The sequence below is a fragment of the Mus pahari genome, chromosome 12, assembly GCF_900095145.1.
Source record: "Mus pahari chromosome 12, PAHARI_EIJ_v1.1, whole genome shotgun sequence".
NCBI lineage: Eukaryota > Metazoa > Chordata > Mammalia > Rodentia > Muridae > Mus > Mus pahari.
Genome location: NC_034601.1, coordinates 22,549,499 through 22,563,582, shown reverse-complemented (window position 1 = coordinate 22,563,582; position 14,084 = coordinate 22,549,499). Strand labels below are relative to the sequence as shown.

The window sequence follows — 14,084 nt, the reverse complement described above, 5'->3', positions numbered from 1 at the left end:
GTACAAATATTTCCTTAAAATATTTTAATTATTTTTTAGTCTTATCCACAACTATTATCAACTTCCTTGAAAACAACTGAAATGTTCCTTAAACTCCATATGCTTAGTTTGATTTCTTCCATGACCTCTTTACTCCAATTGTTACTTAATGCAATTTTAAAATCTATTTATTTCACTTAAAATGGTCTCCAGTTTCATGCATTTATGTGGAAATGATAAAATTTCCAGAAGGAGGGAAGTAAGGAGGGAGAGAGAAAGAGAGAAATTGAGCAAGTATTTAATTTGATCCATGCAGTGAAAAACCTCAGCTGACTCCATAATTGGTCTATTGTGACTACTGCAGTGATAAACATAGGTTTATAAGCATTGCTATATTATGCTGAGTTTGATGTTTTGAATGTATACTCAGATATGATATAGCTGTATCATATGATATCTCTGCGTTTTTAAAATTACATGTATATATTTGAGTCTCTCTGTGAATGTTCAGGAACTGCAGGTACTCACAGTTTAAAAGAGGTATCGAATCCCTAAGACCTGAATTTATAGGTGATTCTAAGCTGCCCAAGGTAGGCTCGGGTATTTTTTAAGGGCAGTGCTCTTAATTGCTGAACAATCTCTACAGCCCTTACTTTTAATTTTTGAGGAAGCACCATAATGATTTACATAGGAAATAGACTAACTATTTTTTCCCATTTTTTATTAGATATTTTCTTTATTTACGTTTCAAATGCTATCCTGAAAGTTCCCTATACCCTCCCCCCGCCCCTGCTCCCCTACCCACCCACTCCCACTTCTTGGCCCTGGCCTTCCCCTGTGCTGGGTCATATAAAGTTTGCAAGACCAAGGGGCCTCTCTTCCCAATGATGGCCGATTAGGCCATCTTCTGCTACATATGCAGCTAGAGACACGAGCTCAGGGGGTACTGGTTAGTTCATATTGTTGTTCCACCTACAGGGTTGCAGACCCCTCCAGCTCCTTGGGTACTTTCTCTAGCTCCTCCACTGGGGGCCCTGTGTTCCATCCAATAGCTGACTATGAGCATCCACTTCTGTGTTTGCCAGGCACTGGCATAGCCTTACAAGAGGCTGCTATATCAGGGTCCCTTCAGCAGACTCTCCTATCAGTTATAAATAAGAATTCCTCTCCTCTTTCTTTTTCTTTTTTTTTTTTTTTTTTGCATTCAACCTTTTTGTTTGTTATTTTTGTTTCTTGGATGATACCTATTCTGCCTAGAATGTGATTTGGTAAGGTACATATGATTTCTCTATAGTGATTTCCAATTTTCCTGTAAATCAAAACTTTCTCCAACACGAAAAATGTTCATTTAAAAGGCTTGGAAAAAGCATCCCAGTTTGTCATGTTTGTCATCCAGACAGTTTTGTCAAAATGTTATGTGCAACCCAGTGTCCAGTGGCCTGATAATAGGGTAGGAAATGGGAAAGGAGAGCAACGGGCCTTTTCCTTTCAGAACGTATTATGGAGTGGTCCTGATTCTAATGGAATCAGGTTGTGTGCAGTTGAGAACATTAAGGAACATAAGCAACATATGGAGAGTCCTTTCTCTGCCACTTATATTTTGGCCTTATCATGATATGGATAGCAAAAGTGTGTTGGTAGAGATTTCAGTGGGTAAATCAATTTGGTATTAAGGAAAGCAGTTCACGTGGAAGGTTTAAATTTGACATTTATCAACAAATTCACATCTGGCATTTTGATGAGACAATCCATAGAGTGATTCTGTATAAAGGGAAACTATTCAAGGACTGAATTACAGGCCAGTTAAAGAGCAATGTTGTGAATATGGGAAATGATTAGTAACAAAGATTGAGAAGAAGCAGATACCAAGGAAGGAAACAGAAGCCAAGTACACAAGACATTTCAAGACACTTCACAGAGTCTGAACTATGATTGCATCAGTAATGTGAGAGCTGAGACCTGCTGGGTGAACCCAGGAATGAAACATTATCAATAGTGGGCCAGCACTTTATTTTAAGGGGTATGATTAAACTTTATTGACACTACAGACAGCAGACATGTCATATGTGTATATGTTTCATGTGTGTATATGTGTATAAGTGCATGTAGATACAAGTATCAATTTGTATAGAAGCCAGAGGACAATCTCAGTTGTCATTTCCTCAGACATTGTCAACCCTAGTTTTGATACAATATCTCTCACTGGGGTATGAGTTTGCCAGTGAGGCATGTCATCCATACATCGAGTTCTGCCTGCAGAGACAGCTCTTTTTGTTGAACACTTTGTTGATGAAGCACTTGTCATCAACTAGAGTGGTTTAAGCGTCATGGAAAGGTTTTTATTGTTTTTTTTTTAATCATTTCTTTTAAAGCAGAGAAATAAAAGCATGCTCCTATGTGCTCCTATGTAATGATGGTTACATGAAGTAGCTGGCAAGATTAGCTCATGAGATAATATACATTCCTCAGGAAGTCAGGATTATTGACCCATCTAAGAAATAATCACTATAAACAACCATGAATGAAGATGAAATGCATCCCCACATCTAGCTGAAAGCAGTAATTTTCATTTACAGAAAAAAAAAACTTCTTTACAAGTGTAATATAGTCCGTAGATAGATGCTTGAAGCCTAAGTGCACAGTATTGAACACAAGTGTGGATGAGGCGGACATTCAAGGCAGCAGCGGTTGAGCTAGCTGGAATTTAACTTCATGAAACTGAAAGATGATTTGTATGCGTGGGAGGAACCAACTCTATTGGCAGTACCATGCATGGTTAGTCCCTTTTAACCAGGCCCCAATTATATCTACAAACTATATTCCACAGCACACTTAACTGCTCATGTGATGTAAGTCTTGCCTCTGTGTCAGCTTTTATTTTTGTGCCAGACAGAGATATCCAAAGATATCTGAAGGAACAAACTGCATGATGATGATGACTTTCCAAAACAAACTATTAAAGGAAGACTGGACTTAAGGGCCACGTTCTCAGCTCAGATCTGAAAATAGACTCCAGCCTTCACAGAAGTTGAATGCAATATTTCAGAAGGAGGGTTACAACTCCTCCTACTAAAGATTTAACATGACTCATTGATGCGTCTGAAGACTGAAACACTGCTAAATTTGCCTTTTGTTTGTCTGAAGGAGTGTAATGCGATCAGAATATTAAGGTTCAATATGATGAAGAATAATTTATGTAAATATCATTTGGTAATTTGCAAGGTGATCTGTAAAGCTCCCCCTTTCTTCCCTACATAAATAGAGGATCATTTAGTTCCTCTCTTTTACTTACATGGCCTCCTCTTTAGCATTTCAGTTACACAATATGTGAAATTCGAATCTGCTAGGTTAGCCGCTATGGTCCTCAGAGTGTATTAAATATATTATAATGCAGAAGCGTGGTGCCCAATAAAATTAAATAATGGAACTATTCTCTAATTCACACTGCCTATTCTGGTATTCTCTGTTCTCAAGGTGCTTTGGGAATCAAATATGTGGATGTATAGTATGATGAAGAATTTGAATTATTAACTTATATAATTTTAAGTCCACATAAAGCTAGTGGCTCAATCTGAACATAGTTTTTTTTTTTTAAATGGTCTCCATCTCTTACTCAAGAACATAGACTGTTTTATTCAAATGCGATATTTTAAAAGTTCTAATAATTCTCTTTGTTTTCTTCTTTAGCTTGCTTTTGGAAATACTGTGTCTGAGATATTTCTGAATATACAGAAGAAAAGAAAACCAGAAAAATTACATATATATGTAACATATGTATACACATAATATACATATTAAAGTTTACTTCTGTTTCAAGCTTTAAGAAACTGGCCCTTTTTCTGCACATCATTTTTCTCACTTTGTGAACCTGGTCCTCCCTGGGTTACGGCTTACTTAATGCTCATTTGGTGAACAATTGCACTGACTAAACTGTGGAATGGAACTGTCATCAAAATGGCTTTGGTGATAAAACTGGGGGGATTGAGCTGTTGTATGCTTCCTTGAAGTCCATTGTCCTCTCTCAATGTTTTGTTGTTGGCTGTCAATAAAATATATTTTAAAAGGCATCTCAGAAAGTTAAAATAAATCACATTGTTTCAACTCATGTGGAAAATAGGCATTATGCTTCTTTCCCACTTTTACGTTTGTACTTTTTTGTATTAAGTAGGACAGTTGTCATTGAGAATACTAAGAATGGGTAGACTGCTGGGGTATAGAGCTACATTGTTGACATAGATACAGAAAAATAGTAATACTAGATATCTAAGAAATAGTATGTAAAGAAAATGGTAGTAAAATGACCTGCTTTGGGGGTTCTTACTTCTCAAATCTGCCTCTTGCAGAGGGTCAGGAACTCTTTGACACACTATATGCTTTGAACAGGCTAGACGCTGTGTGCTCAGAAACAAAACTCTCCAGGAAAGCATTGGCTTTTCCTTGTAGGATTTAATTTCCCATTGTTGAACTGTTTGTTTTGTTTGGTTTTCGTATATTAGCACAAGCCTGTTAAATTAATTCAAGCCTCAGAGTTTAACCTTAATTTTGCCTGGCATCCATTCTGGTACAGAAGCTTTCTCAAAGTAACCTTAGAATGAAATGTTGATAACTGTAATATTATGTAGTCCACATACATTCTTTTGTTTATAATATTGAGAAGTGCATTTTTATCCCTGTGTGAATAATTAATAATTGTGTGGTGTTTAATGATAAAGGATGGGATGATAGTATTTTTTAAACTAAAAACATACAAAGCCCTGTGATAAGAGTGAAAGCATGGGAATAATAAAGACAACTTGTAGCCTGGGAACCTAAGCAAGTCCTTTGCAGATTTATGAGTAGAGTAGAATAGAGGAACTCCGCTGAATGTATAGCAATATGTCTGAGTCCTTTCAAAATGGGTTATCTGGGGGAGGGGTGAATTTCAATGCTGTGAGGATCAGCCACAGTGCTTGGAAAAAAGGAACAATCTCTCAAGGTGTTGGAGAAAAGGGGAAACAGCATGTGCAAAAGCCAAGGTAGGAAGAACCTGGAATCCTTGCAAAAGAAAAGGAGTTAGTATGCTTCTGTCTAGTAAGCAACGCTGAAAAAGTGCAATAACTTAAGCAGATGAGTTGTACCCACTAGGCAAAGATGATGGGCTCGTATTTTATTTTAAACAAACAAACAAAATCAAACATCTCTGATGGATGCGGAATAGAGCAAGATCTGCTTCAAGTCTTTGAGACAGGACTTCCTACTCTGGAACCACAAAGAATGCTGCTTTCTTTCACCTGTCACCAAAGACAAGCCATGGTTCACAAACGATGTTCATTTCACCACAACACTCTCACTCTATCCACATCTGCCCTGGAATGAGCTTGCCTTCATTCCAGAGAACAATGTTCAATGTTTATTAACCAAATATTTAGGTGAGATTGACCTATAAATGGTGCTGTCTTCCTAAAACTTGCAAAGACCTGGACATGTGGATAACAAATTGGCTTAGAACTAGATTACACATTAAACAAAAGGGAGAGTGAGAAAAAAATTCCATGCCTGTGGTGCTGTGTATGTCCTTCTGTGGGAGCTGAATAAACACACATGAATGAACATGAGGGGACCAAGATGGAAGATGCTTCTATTAATGAGAGTATATGGCAGGACCAACTCAACAATATTTAGCAAGAACAGAACTCCTGCTTTCCTTATCTCTTTATTTATTTTGGAAGAGTTGTATGACATTCCAGTACACTGAAACCTAGGCATCTGACGAACGCCGTTGCTGTTTTTCAGAAGATTTGATATGGTTTTTAATAATTTAATCAATTTGATTTCCCAAATGGTATAGGAATAAAAGGTACAATTTGATAAATTTTGTGTAGTATAAACTTTAAGACATTGTAGCCTAGAATACATCCTCATATACAATGATGCTGAGGTAATTAACAATAGGGCTCAGAAATTCATACTTACATATTCATTTGTTCTGTGTCTGTGTTTAGACACAAAGAGAAAAGGGGCAATGCTTATTTTTTTTAAATCATAACTGTTGAAATAGGAGGTTTCCTGGGTATATAGAGTTTAATTTACTGATCTCCATTGGATAATAATGATGAGATAGGACATCTTAATATTAACACAACTGACATTTTAATTTATAGATAAGAAGACTCCCATTTCAACTAGAATACTGCCATTTATTTTTCTATTCTTTCCAATGTTGGTAAAAACATATATGCATTGAAGTCCTTTAAAGTTGAAAAGGTGTTTTTCTCTTTTTCTTCATTTAAGACAGGAGACAAATGTACTCACTACACAGAATAGAGCTCAGATCAATGTGTAGTGATCTCTTTAAATTGGGATACGATTGCATAATTGTTTTGTCTTCTTTCTCCTTCCTTCTTTCCTTCCTTCCTTCCTTCCTTCCTTCCTTCCTTCCTTCCTTCCTTCTTTCCTTCCTTCCTTCCTTCCTTTCCTTGTTTCTTTTCTCCCTTTGAAACAGAAGACTCATGTTGCCAAGCTTGGCTTCAAATCTTCTACTTAGCTTAGGGAGGCCTTGAGTTCCTGATCATCCTGCTCGTAACTCCAGTGACTGGGATGATAGGCATGAGCCATGATACAGACATGAGCCATGATACAGACATGAGCCATGACACAGGCATGAGCCATGATACAGACATGAGCCATGATACAGACATGAGCCATGACACAGGCATGAGCCATGATGGCAACTATAAAGAAAATTTGTCTCTTTCATGTTAGGCAGGCACTGTGCTGTTGATCTGTATTCCTTGCTCTCATAGCTTATTTTTGAATTAAATTTAAAAATTCTTATATGAGAGATTGTAGATCAATGTTGATTTTAATACCCTTTTTAAAAGCACTATTTGGCTGGATTTTTAGCTTATAAACAGTGAATGAGGAAAAAGAAAAGAAAAATAGAAAAAAAAAAGAAAGAAAGAAAAGCTGCTAACATAGGAAACATTTGAACAATTCACCCCTAGGCTGGTAAAAGTAAGTAAGACAGTCAGTAACTTCTTTTCAAATGAGTCTCTTAAATTCAGAGTTTGTCAGAATATTACATATGGGCCAATTATACTAGCTTTCCTTATATTAACGTTTAGTTATTAGTTCCTAAAGAACACAATTGCTCATTTTTCTCAAAATTTATTTCCCTCTGACACAGTTGAAACAAACACTTATATAATGTCTTTTTTTCTAAGCTTGAAGTTGAAGCTTACAATAATTTGACAAACCTCAGAAAAACTAAAAAAAAAAAAAAACCTGTACAAATCACCATGTGCTCATTTCTTATTTCTTTATATCATCAGATCTTTAAACACTAGGTTTCTAGAAAACACATTGATTAACTGAAATGTGAAGATATTAATGGCAAGAGAATGCATTATATTGGACTGCTGTTTTAAAAAGTAGGTTCAGGGGCTACATTACAATTTGTGAATTATTGAAAAATACTTTCAAAGCTATCCATGCATTGAAGTGATCTGCACAACTCAACTAAAACCACAGCAACACTATGACATGAAGAGCTGAGGAGGATCAAGCTTTGGGAAGGTTTGCAGAAGGCCAGTTCTTTGACAAAAGGGGTCGTGAACTTCACTGAACTGTCTTCTATAGTTCTGTGTCATCTCACACAAGTAAGTTGCATCTGTAAAAGTGAAAATTGAAGTTGTTAGAACTGTGTTCTTGCACTCTGTAGAGCAGAGGAAAACCTACAACTCTCACAGAGATGCAATGCTTTCACCACATGGTATCTCATGGCAGCTTTTAGTTACACAGCATATTTTATTCCATAACATAAATTAATAATTTCAAATACCAGTGAGTTTAAAGAGCATTCGTGATTTATAAAACTAAGAGCCTGGGCTCAAGTTTTTAGTGAAAATACTATTTGTCAGTTTTTCACATATCAAGTGTATCCAGTTTCTTTTAGTTTTTATATATTCGTTCAAAGGATGTTGTCATGAATATACAAAAGGCAGACAGGAAAAGATAGACTAATACGTGGTTAATTTTTAGACACACATTGATAACTTTGCTCCTGAATACAAGAATTTGTCAGATTCCTGCTGTGTTTCAGAGTTCTATTAATTTATCTGGACAATGGCATCAACATCGTGCTAAGATAAAATTGTCAACTTAAAACAATGATATGTGGGTATGTGCTTCACATAATCGAGGAAAGTCATAATTAAGCCACTAGCAAGTGATTGCCTCGTCAAGGGCTCTGCTTCTCATGCCATCAAGTAGGTAATCTTGACTTCAATCCTGATGTTTCTAACTCCACCTAGAAAAACTTTGAGTAGTATAGTCTGAATATCTATTGAATGTGAGTTGTTTAAGCCAATGCCTCTACAATCTTTAAACTTTAGTATGCTGTACTTCTTGTAGGAATAAGACATATAAACATCAGACTTTATTTCTTTCAAAAATACGACAGAGAAGAAATTGGTATTTCCCCTGGAAATTTGTTAGGTCCTAGCAGCAGTATGTGGCCTTAATCTTAACCCAAGACATTTTTTTTTTTTCGACTAGAGAGCAGTTTCATTTTCAGTGGGGAAACTCAGAATGAAACCCAGAAGGTAAAAACCCATAGGCAAACCCCATGGAAGGGAAAACACTTCAGCTCAACCAAAGTGAAACAGAGTTTGAGCATACTTTCTCTGTGGCTTGCCACCATGACAAGTTAGAGCTAAAGGTACAGACAATCAGGATTACACTAGCCCAGCATGAGAAAGACATTGGGCTTGATCACATTCACCAGCTGAATAACAAGCATGATCAGTGATGCTTACAACCAACATCAATAGCCAGGAACCAAGAAAACTTGATGGACCACAACTGAGAACACTGACCCAGAAGGCCGAACACCTGATGTCTCCATCTTGATGTGAACAAGGTCTATCAAATGTCAACTACACCAATATCCAGCAACAATACAAATTTTCAAATTGTTAGAGTTAAACAAGACTATATGTCTTCAAGCCTGCAATTATTTAATTGCCTGACTGTGTGAACATCATTTAACAGTGCTTAAATTCTTATCTTGTAAATGCCATGCTGTGCAAATTGCACCCACCATTTAACTCAAAGGGCTATGGTGGCATTAGGAAAACCGTATTAGAAATAAGAGAGATTTAGATGAATTTTATAGGTTTTGTTATCCATTCAAATGTGACACGAGAAAATAAATATCTGAGAAATGTTGGTGGCGATGCTGGGAAAGTACAAAAATATAAGGACTGAGCAGGTGAACCCACAGCGATTAATGGAAAAGAGAGAAACATGATGATGTCTTCTCCTAAGCCTTCTCTTCTGTTATCATTGTCTCCAGGTTTGACTAGTAAGATCTATACTTGTAAAGACATTGAAGCTTGTTAAGTGTATGCTAATGTGAATAAACTTTGACATTAGTACTATGAATCTGGACATGTTAGCAGCTGAGGTATATTCTTTCTGTCCAGAGGTCTAGTGTGTCACTGATCATATGAAAATGAGTTTCCAAAGTTTGTTATCATGTACAGTTTGGGGGAATTCAGAACTACGAAAGTGTGAGTTATGGAAATGCAGAGAGGACTATGCAAAAATCAGTCAGATTTCTATCAATCTCAGGGTTATGTGACTGTATCAGGAAATTGGAAGATGTGCCTTTGATTCCAAGAAGTGCTTGGCTTTTTATAGCTAATTCTTGTTCAAATATAAGTGCAGCAGTTGTTAGCAGACCCAAGGAGTGATCACATTTAGTTTATTTCTAGATATGAGGGAAACAGCTCCATGCAGGTTTTGAAGGAAGTGCTCTTCAAGAGGCAGTGTTCCTCTTTGTAGTCAGTGCATACTCCTATTTTTATGGATACTCAGTGCCTAGTGCTTGCAGAGCATCAATGTCAACAGACTGATGGGGATCTGCACTTCTCTTAATTAAGTCATTATCATAAAGTATTGGCTCTCATAATAACTTTGGAATATTTGAGGGGAAAGAAAATCATTTTAATATAGTGTATGAAAGGATTAGATCAATGCCATGAAAAAAGCAGAAAACACAATTCCTATGTCTTCATATGTGGATGGTTAGAGAGGTTTCAGGTTGCTGGAATTATTTGAGGAGGTTGGCAGGGTGCGAGCTGGTCAGGGAAGGATGGGACTTTCATGTGCTTTACTGGAAGAAAGCATAGCATTTAGATTTCAAAGTCAACAAACAATTGACTGTTTTTATGACATATTTTAATGAAATAAAAAGTGCTTTATTGTGCTCTTCTACCGTCGTCCTATTGCTCTCTGATCAAAGGGTACTTGGGAAGCAAATTTGACTTATATTTTCAGGTCACAGGCTATCACTGAGGGAAGGCAGGGCAGGAACTCAAGACAGGAAGCTGGAGGTTGAAACCAAGAGAAGCTGTTTGTTGGCGCACTGTCTGGCTTGCTTCCATGCTAATACTTAGCTAATTTTCTTACAAAGTCCAAGCCCTGAGGGATATTGTTGCTCACAGTAGACTTGGACCTCATACACTATTTAACAGGCAAGACAGTCACCCACGCACATGCCCACAGGTCATTCTGATCCATGATTTCCTAGTCAGGTTTTCCTCTCATAATAGTTCTGTACTATGTCCAGTTGAAAGTTGGCTAGGACATGTGTTAATTAGAATCTTAACCCATACTTGCATATTAACAGATAATTGCACATGATTATATGAAAATAGCTAAATTTATCTTATAAAGCATTGGGATAAGTGACTTTTCTGTTTGAAAGATAAAACCTAGGTGTTCCTCAAGTGTTTCCATTCTGCAGCCTTTGATTTCCACATGCCTCGGGGTAACTATGAATGCAACCCAATACAAACTGTAAACTTGCTTCAACTATTATAAGATTGTGTGTGTGTGTGTGTGTGTGTGTGTGTGAATTTTTAAAACTTGATTGTATGTTGAGATTGAGCTTTGCATATAGGTAAAAATGTCATGTTGCAATCTCAAAAGTTTAGACACTCTTGGTAGGATGTGTGTTTCCTTTCTATAAAAGTTCCCTAAATTACTTAATGTGAATGTATTAATTGACACACACACACACACACACACACACACACACATATCAGTTAAACACATTCCAAAAGGAACATTTGCACATAAAGATGAGTCTCTTCATCTAGTGTGAAATGGTTTCTGTCAATTGCCCAGAGGATGCTAGTTCAGACTGTACTCACAAGGAGAATATATCAGCCTCTGGAACTGGAGAGCCGGTTTCTACCAATCCGATCCATGGGAATACCAAACCGCTTTTTTGAATGATCGACTGCTTTCCTGTAACAAAGCATAAAGAACGCTTTAAACCAATGTCCAAGTTATGAACCATTGCTCTTGCTTTTGCTTTAATGCAGAACTTGGGCTCTCTTCAGATGTAGGAACAAACCATGATACATATTATTTACAGTTGCCATTCTCATCTCTGTCTACGTGTCAAAATTAAAATTGGAGAAGCTGATTCAAATCAGTTAGCTTGCATAAAAACCCAGGTCTTATCAGCATATTAAACTGTCAGTGATCTAGTTGATAAATCTTGCTCCCTCTGCAGGCTTAATTTTCTTACTGCTCTTATGCCTCTAAACGGATCTAATCAAAATCCATTTATATTTCAGCAAGGATAATGGTTGGAGAAGAAAAAGGTATAGATGTTAAAACTGAAGTAGTAGAAGCCTAACTCTCATGCCTTTTCATAGATATCTAGGACTAATGCTTTGTATGTCATCATCTATGTCTGCCTCGATATTTCTGTCAAGAATTGGCTGAAGAAATGAACTGTAATGATACAGTGACTTTTGTCTTAGTTACTTCTCTGTTGCTGTGATAATATACCACATCCAAAGCAACTCATAGAAGGAAGGGTTTATTTGGGATTAGGGTTAAGAGTTTATTACCACACAGCAGGGCAGTGTGGCAGTGAGCAAGCATGTCAACTGGAGCAGCAAGCTGAGAGTTTACAAACTAAACCTCAAGCAGCAAGCAGTGAGAATGAGCTAGGAACGATGGGAGGCTTTGAACCTCAAAGCCCATCCTCAGCCATACTTCTTGAAACTACCCTAACAGCATCATCGATTGGCTGGGGACCTAAACACCATTTGAGAACATGGGGTGCACTCTCCTTCAAGCTATCACTACTTCTATGATGACTCAGTGTTCAGTATCTCAGAACTGAAAACAAAGGTTTGCTTCACAGTGTTTTCAATGACTTGTGTCTTAGTTAGGGTTTTAATGCTGTGAAGAGACACCATGACCACAGCAACTCTTATAAAGGAAAGATTTTAATAGGGGCTGGCTCAAAGTTTCAGAGATTCCATCCATCATCACCATGGCAGAAAACAGGGTAGCATACAGGCATACATGGTAAGATTTCTACACCTTAACCCATGGACAGAAGAAAGATATTGTGTGCAACACTAGACCTATCTTGAACATAATGAGATCTCATAGCCCGCCTTCACAAGGACACACATTCTCCAACAATGTTGTAAAACACATACTTTGTAGAATTAGCTTAAAATCAATGTCCAAGAGTTATAAGACACTAACATACTAGTCGTGTTTTAAAAGTTTGGTGTGATTTTAAACAATATATGCTGGAGTAAAAAATTCTCCTTTGTATTTAACTTAATTTTATTATTACTATTCTGTGGGGTGGGTGTTGAGTCTGGGTCTCCAAAAAGTAGCTCTGGCTGTCATGGAGTTCACTATGTAGACCAGGCTGACCTTGAGCTTAGAGAGATCCATCTGCCTCTGCCTTATCAGAACTGGAATTAATGGTGTATACCACTATGCCTGGCTTTGTTTTGTATTTTAAATAACTGATTTTACCAAGACTAACATAAAACTCTTTTTTTTTCAGTATAGGATAAAGTTTATTCAGGGGATTGAGAGGTGAGTTAAGATGCTAATAGAGGCAGGAAAAGGAGAGAGAGAGAGAGAGAGAGAGAGAGAGAGAGAGAGAGAGAGAGAGAGAGAGAGAGAGAGAGAGAGAGAGAGGAAGAGAAGAGAAGAGAAGAGAAGTGAAGTCATGGGCATGTGGAATGAGACAGAGAGGAGAGAAGGGAATGGGGGAGGGGGAGGGAAAGCAAAAGTAAGAGAAAGCAAGAGAGCAAGAGGATAAATAAAGTCTTAATTTAACATGATTTTCTTGTAGTAATCAGAATAATGGCTTCCCACCAGTGTCCACTTGACAATTCTCAGAATCTTAATATATAATTTTATATTGTCAAATTGGTTTTCTGATAAAATTAAAGATTGGAAGATTGCACTGGGTTAACTGAGTGAACCTGATACCTTTGCACAGTAGTTCTTAAAACTTGCTTATAGCTGCAGCTGAGCGCATAAGACACCAAACAGTAAGAACAGTCTGATAATGATCACAATTACAACTTGATGACAACTTGACAGAGGAGTCAGGACTGAAGAAATGCCATGGCTCCTTTAGGTTTTATCAAAGAAAATGGTACCCCCATCTTTCAAGCATAAAGAGTTAAATTCTTCCAGCAATTTAAACAACACGAAAATGTGTGTGTGAGCTCCCTCATAGAAGCAGGGGACTTCCAGAGGGGAAACTGGGAAAGCAGATAACATTTGAAATGGAAATAAATAAAATATCCACTAAAAGAAAAAAAAGAAATATGTACAAGATGGAAAAATAAGTAGAGTGCAGGGAAAAAGGGCACTTTATATACCACCCATTGGGCAGAAATCAGCCATTCCTCCACCTAACAGAGGACAAGCCTGTGAAAACTGGCCTGAGCTGATGGACTGTCCATGATGAACAAAATTATGAGATAGTTGCCTCTAATTTAGTATGATATCACCAAGAATAGATATACTTCTCTGTATGATTTAGGGTTTATGTCTGCATGCTATCGGGTTAATGAATACATGGTGTTAAATTGATGTGATTCCCCCCTTTCTTTAAATTGATTCCTTCACTGGCTATCCATCATTAGAACTCCAGGATGTGGGTAGGCAGAAGCAAATATTGGATAGAAGAAAATGCTCAGGGTGACAAAAATAACAAACAAACAAAAAAACAAAAAAGAAGAAGAAGAAGAAGAAGAAGAAGAAGAAGAAGAAGAAGA

The 14,084-nt window shown here is 37.1% G+C and overlaps 2 protein-coding genes across 4 annotated transcripts in view; one reads left to right on the top strand and one right to left on the bottom strand.

Moving 5' to 3' along the window:
- Uts2b (urotensin 2B) overlaps positions 1-4,084 on the top strand; it is a 15,197-nt gene extending 11,113 nt beyond the window's left edge. The window contains exon 5 of one of the 2 annotated variants that reach the window (XR_002380935.1): positions 3,667-4,084. Coding sequence is in view for 1 of the 2 variants with exons in the window: in XM_021209987.1 (XP_021065646.1) it covers positions 3,667-3,692 (26 nt within the window). In the remaining variant the exon portion in view is untranslated. The remainder of the gene's footprint in view (positions 1-3,666) is intronic. The other variant, XM_021209987.1, reaches the window with a different exon arrangement.
- A 2,720-nt stretch (positions 4,085-6,804) lies between these two features.
- The window catches only part of Ostn (osteocrin), a 41,645-nt gene continuing 34,365 nt past the window's right edge, over positions 6,805-14,084 (bottom strand). The window contains exons 4-5 of one of the 2 annotated variants that reach the window (XM_021209759.1): positions 11,178-11,274; positions 6,805-7,627 (exon numbers count right to left, since the gene is read on the bottom strand). In XM_021209759.1, coding sequence (XP_021065418.1) covers positions 11,190-11,274 — 85 coding nt within the window. In that variant the 3' untranslated portion in view covers positions 6,805-7,627; positions 11,178-11,189. The remainder of the gene's footprint in view (positions 7,628-11,177; positions 11,275-14,084) is intronic. The other variant, XM_029544702.1, reaches the window with a different exon arrangement.